General features: G+C 58.0%; 1 protein-coding gene across 1 annotated transcript; it reads right to left on the bottom strand.

Moving 5' to 3' along the window:
• Nucleotides 1-1391: 1391 nt before the first annotated feature.
• On the bottom strand, nt 1392-6855 carry LOC116459187 (proline dehydrogenase 1, mitochondrial-like). The gene is made up of 8 exons (XM_058431872.1): nt 6825-6855; nt 6337-6710; nt 6039-6155; nt 5544-5623; nt 4602-4683; nt 2963-3055; nt 2695-2841; nt 1392-1729 (listed from the first exon to the last, which is right to left on the bottom strand). Exons 1-8 carry the CDS (start codon nt 6853-6855, stop codon nt 1394-1396), a joined length of 1260 nt encoding a protein of 419 aa, XP_058287855.1. The 3' UTR covers nt 1392-1393.
• Between the last annotated feature and the right edge of the window lie 2777 nt (nt 6856-9632).

Genomic DNA, 9632 nt, shown 5'->3' with positions numbered 1-9632 from the left:
TTCCCCACAAATGCCCAACTGCACCCAGCAGGTCGCTCTGCCCACCCTGAGCTCTGCGCTGCTGCCACCTCTCCCCAACCAGAGGAGACAACGGCTCGGGGTGGGGTTTCAGTGCAGGGTGGGGCGCACCTACCTGCGCAGTGCGAAGCGTACTGTGTCCTCATTGTGGGAGGCCACCATCACCTTGGGCTTGGCGTTGTGCTTCAGCTCCTCCAGCACGTAGTCTAGGCACCTGTGGAGAGTGCCATGTGCGCCTAGTTCCAGGCCTGTGGCCACCTGCACCTCTCATTACCAGCTGCACAGAGAGGAGGCCGAGGGCAGACCCAGAGCCATGCAGTGAACTGGCTCTTTCCAAGGGTATCCACAGGATCAGGAGGAACAGGAGCAGCACCTGCCCCTCCCAGCACCTCATGAAAAAGAAAGACCAGCAACCAAGAAAAAGCGATGTCTGGGACCAGACAATTCACACAGAACCAGCTGGGGCACAGCATCCCTGCATCAGACATGCCGTGACTCTGGGGACCAGCCCAAACATGCTCATGAGCCTCATGATAGACACAGCTTTGCTTCTGGGGAGGGATCGTACAGTGCACCCCTGGCCCTGCAAGGAAATAAAAGGGAAGCAGGTCCCTGTAGGGCACCGTGTGGGTGGGCATCCCAGTGCCCCAGGAAGCCCGAGCAGTACGGCCCTCCTGCAGCGAGGACACTCAGCAGGCTTGACCACACGCACGTTCTCTCTGACCCAGCAATTCCATTTCCAGCAACCTAGGACAGCTGCATCCTCAGACATGAAACCCGACGGCCCGTGTGTACCACAGAGGGTGACGGTATGTCCAGGGAGTCCCTGTTACAATAACCAGACTGAAAACCAATAAGATCAAAGATGCTGGACACACAGCTCCGGACACCCCATGCTGGCTGTTAATAGCACCACTCTGCAAGCCCACACAAGGGGACCCAGATGGAATGCGAAATGAAAAACACATTGGGCAGAGGACACGCTACAACGCAAACAACAATGGCAGAGATGTGTGCGCTGTGGCACGACATGCACAGCGGCTGCAGGAGGGGAGCTGGAGCCAACCAGGAGACACTTGGGGTCTCTTTGAATTTGCAGCACACACACATGCCTCTAAGAGGAAAAGCCCATGGTTGGCCAGCCTGTGCTACATGAAAAGATCACCAAGAAACTAGAGCGGTGAAAGCAGGTGCAGAACAGCTGATGGGCGATCCCACTGTGTGAACTGAAAAGCAAACAGGCTGAGCCTGCGGCGGGGAGGACCGGGGGCTCGTGCACATCTCTGGATCTAATTGTCTGCAGGAGCCGGCTCAGGGAACTGTGGCCAATTTTGCTTTGTTCAATAGGCTTTTCTGTATTTATAAAAGAATAATCTTAATGTTTTTGAAAAAGTAACACATGACACAAAAGCTGAGGAAATACCAGTTCTGACGTGGGGACACACGTGGCTGACAGGGTCAGTCTCCAAGCCTCTCCCTCAGGCCTGGTTTCTTGGCGCCCTGCCCTGGGAAGACGGGGTGGGAGAGCTGCGCACCTGTGGTACATGGCGTTGGTGGCCTCATACATGGGGTTGATGGGGTCTTCATAGCCGATCTCTGCCACACGGGCTTGCTCCTGGGCCAGGTATGCGCCCCGCACCAGCTTGGCCCCAAAACACCAGCCCTCACAGTGAGCCAGCTCCACATCCTGGGTCACATTGTCATAGGCATCCTGTGGCGCCAGGGCCAAAAGTCACAGGGAGCCTGGGCGAGCCCAAGTGACAGCAGGATGGGGCCTTCCTGGGCCCAGGTGCAGTCACCAGGGCTGGGCAGCAGCTGCCTGGGGAGGTGCAGCTCAGGGCACCTGGAGCAGCTATGGGTGAGGATGGGCCTCCAACCTCTGTCTCCAAGGAGCAATGGCAGTGGGGACGTCTGCAGCTTCCTGTGTGGCCTGTGGATGGCCCTGTGGGTGCAGCCCAGGCGCCAGCAGCCATCATGTGCTCCAGACTCCCAGGCTGACTCCCAGGCTGACAGGGAGGGGTGCGTACTGCATGTTCCTGCCTGGACCCCTCCCCATGCCACCGTGTGTCCTCTGGGCACCTGGCTCACCCCTGAGAGCTCTGGACCTGCTAACATCCCTGAGCAGTTTGGGGCCCACAGGCTAGGGTGGGCTCCCTGAATACATGTGACATCCCGGGTGAGTCTTTCTGGGGAGGGCCCAAAGCTTTCAGGAGGTTCTTAGGGGCGCTGAACTGAAAACACGCTGGAGGAAATGGTCGTGTGACGCCTTCCAAGTTTGTCGGGCACATCTAGTGGACCCTCATAAAGATCGTTGTCTTCCTCCTGCTCCTTAGACACTCTTGGCTGGTTCCGAGAACCAGAGGAGAGGCTGCGGGCAGCGGGCCTTTCTTGCTACTCCGAGGCAGTCACCCTGGCCTCGGCCTCCTCTGCAGGCCTGGCTGTGGCCACCACCTAAGGGGCTCTTTCCTGGACCCTGGGGCCCGCTGGGTGAGCTGTGCTGCAGAAGACCCCAACAACCCCTTGGGGGCACGGCCCACTCCCTTCTCCATCCCATGAGCTCCCTGGTGGGTGCTGAGTATAAAACCAGGCAAATGCCAGGGCGCTCAGATGAGAGGAGCCCCTCCTGTGGGGTCTCCAAGCCCCAAGGCAGGCGGGAGGGGCTGAGCAGGGGCTTGCCTTGAGGTAGCACTGGTATGTGTTGAAGATGAGCGGCTTCTCCACATTGAACTTGCGCTGCATCTCCAGCGTCAGGTGGCTGATGGCCGGCTGGAAGTAGGTCTGCTCGGCATCCACCATCAGCCGCACGCTCATCTCTGTGGCTTTCTGAGAAGTGCAGGGGGTAGGGGAGTGGGAGCAACTATTGCTGAAGTGAGGCAGGTGCCCTCTTCTGCACGAGTCCCAGGTCCCCAGGGCCCCAGCCCTCTGCCTGAGTGGGACAGCTCACCTTGGCCAGGACATCCATCCGCTGTAGCATCCTCGTCATCTGTAGCTCCTCCTCCTCAGCGAACCGGGACAGCAGGGGCTCCAGCTGTCCTGTCTGGGGGTGCAGCACGCGGTCAGGCCACAGTGAGGGCTGGAAAGTGCCACCCTGAGGCCCAGGCTAAACCTCTCTCAGTGTTCCCAGCCCACAGGAACCCTCTCATGCAGGGCCGGGAGGGAGGGCCACCTGGACACAGCAGCACAGTGCCCCGGAACCTCCAACGCAGCCAGTGCACTGCCCTACGCGGGGCCTGGGGGTACCATGAGGGAGCTCAGTGCCCATGTCAGTGGGCCCCAGGCTCAGTCCAGGCCTGCACCCCGAAGGGTGTACTCTAACAGCCTCCCCAGTTCTCACAGAGGCCCCACCATTGTGGGAGGGCCCCCTGCAGCTCCCATGTGACACTGAGGAAGTGAACACTGACCACCCAATCGTCAAACAGAAGGGCTCCGCCCGGAGCAGGGAGAGGACCCAGGAGGAAGAACCCCTGGCTACAGGCAGACAGGGCGGTCGTGCAGCACATGCTGTCACGTGGCCAGGGACCAGGGCAACCGCCAGGATGAGGCCTTCAAGGAGCTGGTGCTCAGAGGCCATGGGGACCCATCCCGCAGGGCCTCCCGCTCACCCCTTTGCTGGCCCCAGCAGCCTTGCCTCACTGGGCACAAACAGTACCGCTCTATCCCTTGCTACACCGCACTAAAGTCTCCAACAGCTGGTGGCCTTGGTGCACAGCCACACGGTACACACTGCGCCCCAAGGCTCTGGGTCAGGGCTCTAAGTTTGAGGCTGGGCCCTTAGTGGACTGGGGCTAGATGTGTCATGGAAAGCTGCCTCTGCAGGATGTTTTCTGAAGGTGCTTCTGTTCTTTCTTCAAATCCCAGTTTAGGTTGTGGTTTCAAGCAGTCTGCCAGGTCCTGGGCCCCCCTCCCACAGGCACATGAGTCTCATTCCTCTCCCCGCTGTATACAGGCTGGCCTGGTGACATGCTTCTAACAAACAGAACTTGGCAGAAAAGACACCGTGTGACCTCTGAGGCGAGGCAGGAAAAGGTCACCCAGCTTCTGCCTGGCTCTCACGTCTCAGGGGACACTGGCTCTTAGAGCCCAGCTGCCATGTTGGGAAAAAGCCCAAGCCACAGCCAGCACCAACTCCCAGATATGTGAGTGGGTGCCTCGCCCAGGTCCCAGCGCCACCACTGTGTGAGTACAGCTACCCAGGAGACCCCAAGGGAGAACTGCCTAGCTGAGCCCTGTCAACCCCAGAACCATGAGGCAGAAGCAGAGTGGCTGCTGCCGTTTCAGGCCTCTGAAGTTTGGGGTGACCTGATGCACAAGACAGATGACTTGGGGAAGGCCCCCAGACCCCCTCTCCTTGTGGTGTCTTAAGGCTCCACGTGGGTCTCTGTCCCACCAAGCATTCTATGGACACTAGTGGGTTTGTCTTCTTCCCCCTGGACCACAGGGGGTCTGTGGGGCCATAGTGTGCAGTGATCTTGGTCATGTTAAGTTCCCAGGGTGGGCAACAAGAGACACACATGGCAGGCTGCATTCCCTTCTTAGCCCAGCGCCCTGCTGAGCTGGGCCTCACTGAGGAGCGGAGGTGTTACCTGTGTGTTGGGGACCACCAGGTGCTTGGAGAGCTTGGTCCTGCTGTCGATGAGGCTGCTCCAGTCCAGCAGGTCCACGGTGCTGAGGGAGGAGGCACATCAGCAGGGGGCGACCCCACCTGTGGGTGCTAGGGTCGGGTGGGGGATCCAGGCCCAAACCTGTCCATTCACCAACCACCACAAGACCCACCTTGGTGTTCAGTTTTAAAAGACAGAGGAAATGTAAATATTGTTCTCTGTTTAAAAATTTAAAGCCAGTGGCTCAAACTTGTAATCCCAGCACTTCGGGAGGCTACAGCGGGCAGGTCACTTGAGCCCAGGGGTTTGAAACCAGCCTGGGCAACATGGTGAGACCTGGTCTCTATAAAAAATAAATTAAAAAAGTGTAAAACCAAAACGCAAACAGTCCTGTGTCTGGGCAGTTCTGAAAACACTGAGTACCCTAGGGCTGTTTTGGGCTTGTGGAGGGGCCGAGCACAGGCAGCCAGGCCGGAGGCAGACACAGCTCTGGGGGGCCAGGGAGGATACAGTGGGCAAGGCTGGCAGTGTGTGAGGGGATGGCTCACTACTGCACCACCCCAGTCACCTCCCCACTTCAACTGGAGGCTCCCCAAGGATGGGGCGTGGGGCTCTGATCCTTCACCTGCCAGCATGGACTCCAGGGAGGGCTGAGAGTGCCACCTTTGCTCTGGACCCAGATAATTCTATAAAGAGCCCTCTGTGGGGTCTGTGCTGGCCTTATGTCTACCCTGCCCAGCCTAGTCTCAGCCTCAGGGACTCCTGAGGCCATCAAGTCCTGCTGTGTGAAAAGCAGTTCCTTCAGCACTGTCATCCCAAGGCCCACCCTCTCAGGCAGGGCAGCCAGGACTGGGAGACGCCGCTGGGGCTTGGCTGGAACCATGGCTGATGCTCATGTCCTCTCAGCCTGGGGGCTGCTCTCACCCAGACACTCCCAGGGTCTCCGCCGTAAACCAGTCCTCAATCTCAGCCCTGGATGCGATGCCCATCTTTGCAACACTTTCCTTGAGAAGTGAGAAGGCCTGGATCAGCCCCATTCACTCACATTTTATCCTTCCCCCAACCCATTGGCCTCTGGTGCTGTTTCTGGTTTTATTACATCGTTAGGAAGAATAGGATCCATTTCTGGTTTGTTTCTACTGCATAGACAGGTCTATTCCCACCCCGCTGCTGATGCACACCCACGCCCTGCAGGGCTGGGTCCCCAGCCCTCCCGCCAGCATCTCCCCTCTCTGTTCAGAGTCCCTCTGACCTCCTCCTCCCCACCCAGGCCAACTCCAGCAGCTGCGGAGTGAGCCACATGCCCTGGATGAGTTCCCAAAACCACCTCAGACCACTGCCCACCATGCCCCCTGTGCACCCCCACGGTGCCCACCGCTGCACAAGCCACAGGAGTGGGGAAGGGGAAGGCTGCCCCACCTGCAGCACCGCCACCTCCAGCTTGGTGTCCATGGCAGCCAGGCCTGCCTGCCCTTGCTCCACAGCCATTTGGTGAAAGAAGCACCTCCACTTGGCCAGCACCTCTGAGAACTGCAGCTGCAAACGCAGGCCTGAATGCCATCTGCACACGCCCCTGCCCGCCCCAGTCCCACACACAGCCCCTGTGGCCAGCTCAGGCCTCTAAGGCATGGGCACGTGTGCTTTCAGTGGATGCCCACAGCTGCCCTGAGGACTCGCACAGCACCAGACTCTGCAGGTGGAAGGTTCTAGCACTTACCAGAAACTGGGGTCTCCCCAGTGCCGTGAGCTTAATGGCTATGAAGCCGTCATCGCTGACTCTACCTGTCAGAAGCCACAGGAAAAGCCATGACGGCCCTGAGAGGTGAGTGGAGGCAGCGCAGGGTGGGACAGGGAGGGCCGGGGCCTGGCCAGCCCACAGCAAGGCTCCTGATCCCACCCCACCCCGCCCATGAAGTCCTCGCACATGGCGCTCTGGAGGCCCTGTGGAGATGGGAGGGGGCTCCGTGGCGGGGTTTGTGTTTCCATGCAGGTGTGGGACAGCAGTGGGCACAGGAGCTGCCTGTCCCCTGCCGAGCAGCCCCCACAGGCTCCCTGCCTTGGTTTCCTCCCCTGTGCCACCAGCACCATAGGCTGCTCACACGTGGGTCACAGGACCCAGAAACACCGAGTGTGGCTAAGACAGAGACACCCCAGCGAGGCCCCCTTGCTCAGGCCTCTGCCCCAGAGCCAGGATTTCCCAGGCACCTCTGATGCAAGCGCAGGCTCCTGCCCCCATGCAGCCAGCCCGCAGTCCCACCCTGTCCTCCAGGCCAGCCCTCCTGCAGCATTCTTGCCCCTGACACTTCTTTCCAAGCAACAACCAGAAATGTTCCTTTAAAGTGAAAGCAGATCTTACCATCTCATCTTGTTTAATGCCACCCCAATGCAGGGCCTTCCCCTTCCATCTGCCCTGGGAGAACAGGCAATGGGTGAGAAGATGCCCCTCACCCTGATGGCCCAGCATTCAGCTGGCCACTCTGACCCCCAGCCCCAGTCAGGAGGCGGCTTCTAAGCACTGCTCAGAAGGGCCAGGTGCAGTGGTATGTGCCTGCAATCCCAGCACTTTGGGAGGCCAGAGTGGAAGGTTCGCTTGAGGCCAGGAGTTTGAGACCAGCCTGGGCAACATGGTGAAACACCATCTCTACAAAAAATATGAAAATTAGCTGGGTATGGTAGTGTGCGCCTGTAATCCCAGCACTTTGGGAGGCCAAGGTGGAGGGATCACTTGAGCCCAGGAGTTCCAGGCCAGCCAGGGCAACATAGTGAGACCTCATCTTTTTTCCTTTTTTTTTTTTTTTTTTTGAGACGGAGTCTCACTCTGTCACCCAGGCTGGAGTGCAGTGGAGTGATCTCAGCTCACTGCAACCTCCACCTCCCGGGTTCAAGCAATTCTCCTGTCTCAGCCTCCCAAGTAGCTGGGATTACAGGCACCTGGCGCCATGCCTGGCTAATGTTTTGTACTTTAGTAAAGATGGGATTTCACCGTGTTGTGCGGGCTGGTCTTGAACTCCTGAGTTCAGACAATCCACCAGCCTCAGCCTCCCAAAGTGCTGGATTACAGGCACAAGCCACCACGCCCAACTGTGAGACCTCCTCCTTACAAAAAAAAAAAAAAAAAAACTTGGCCAGGTGTGGCGGAGTGCACCTGTAGACCCAGCTACTCAAGAGGCTGAGGTGGGAGGATGGCTTGAGCTCGGGAGGTCTAGGCTGCAGTGAGCTATGATCACACCACTGCACTCCAGCGTGGGTAACAGAGCAAGACCCAGTCTCATTTGAAACAAACAAAAAAAACATAAACAGGCCTGGGACCCGCTGCCCCAACGGAGGGCTGCTGGGGCCAGCATTGGGCTGTGCAGGGTCAGGTGTTTCTAACACTGAAGGACACTGGGCCTTAGTGACCTCTGGCTTCTCTAGCCTTGGAGCCCTGCTCCCCCAATCTTTGGCCCCCAGAGGCTGTGTCAGGGAGGGATTCCCAGGCAGAAGATGCAGCACCAGCTCTCTGGGCACAGTGGCTCACGCCTGTAATCCCAGCACTTTGGGAGGCCAAGGTGGGCAGATCACGAGGTCAGGAGATCGAGACCATCCTGGCCAACATGATGAAACCCTGTCTCTACTAAAAATACAAAAATTAGCTGGGTGTGGTGGTGCATGCCTGTAATCCCAGCTACTCGGGAGGCTGAGGCAGGAGAATCGCTTGAACCAGGGAGGTGGAGGTCGCAGTGAGCAGAGATCATGCCACTGCACTCCAGCCTGGTGACAGAACGAGATTCCATCAGAAGAAAGAAAGAAAGAAAAAGAAAGAAAGAAAGAAAGAAAGAAAGAAAGAAAGAAAGAAAGAAAGAAAGAGGGAGGGAGGAAGGAAAAAAAAAGAAAAAAGAAACCTGACCTGGTGCCTTCCTAGCCCTCACTCCATCCCGGCCACAAGGTGGGCGTGGCTTCTGCATGGCTAGTCTCTGCCCCACTCAGCTGCCACCTAGGATGCCCGTCTTTGCCCTGTGGCTGGCCACTCGCTCCCCTGGCATTCCTGCCCTGCTGCCTCCTCCTCCTATTGCAGCACCACCAGCACTGGCTGCTCTTTTGGGATGCCCCTTAGATGTGGGCACTCCCCAAAGCCTCCACATCACCGTCCCCTCCCTTGCCAGTTCCTCTACCTGGGATGTCCCTTCTCGCCCTCCTGTCTCCTTGGCCTGGGCTCTCTACGGTCACAACTTGACCTTAAGGCATCCTTGTGTGCACAAGCACAGCAATGGCCTCCCAGAGCCCTCCATCTGTCCAGTTCAGCTCCTTCTTCCTCCACCATCCTCCGCACTCCCGCCACCACTGGTCCTAGGCTGGCCTTGGCGTTCCCCATGGGATTTGGGCCAACAGCATCTGACTCTGATTTCGTGGACCCCTGCCCTCACCTCGCACCCGCCGAGGCCTCACCTAAGCTCAAGTGTGGCTCAGTGCTTCTCATCTTACACCGCCCCCCGCCTTCCCCCGCCTCCTGGTGAGGCCAGGGGTGCAGCCCCCGACCTCTATACAGTCTCACCTGAGAAATCGGCGCCAACAAACGGAATTTTGCAAACTCTTCCCAGGGTCACCTGGAGATAACCGTCATCTCTAGTACCCCTAGGTTGATGCAGCTAAAACAGTGTTCCGCTTGTTGCCCCCCCCCCCAAAAGCCCTCACACTTTTTAAAGTTACCATGGGTGAGTTCGAAGCTGGGCGTTTGAGGGGCTTCCAATTTTTCCCCAACAGTGTGCTCAGGGTGGCCATGTCTGGGAAGCGGCTGGGTCCCCGGGTTTGAACTCTGGGGTCCCAGGCTATGAGCCCTTCACCAGGCTTCTCTTGTGTCAACATGAAGAATACTCCATTTTAAATTCCAAGTGATAACTCTGTAATCCCACAAGTGGTATATGTCGTAAATATTAAAACGACCATTGTTTTTAGTTGGTAGACATCGCCAAGTAGGAAAATTCACGATATCGGAAAGGGACTGCAGGAAACGCCTCCCTTCCTGCCTTCCCTTGC

This window comes from Hylobates moloch, unplaced genomic scaffold, assembly GCF_009828535.3.
Source record: "Hylobates moloch isolate HMO894 unplaced genomic scaffold, HMol_V3 SCAFFOLD_19, whole genome shotgun sequence".
Lineage (NCBI taxonomy): Eukaryota > Metazoa > Chordata > Mammalia > Primates > Hylobatidae > Hylobates > Hylobates moloch.
Note: the sequence above shows the minus strand (reverse complement) of the source record. Positions and strands in the feature narration are given on the sequence as shown.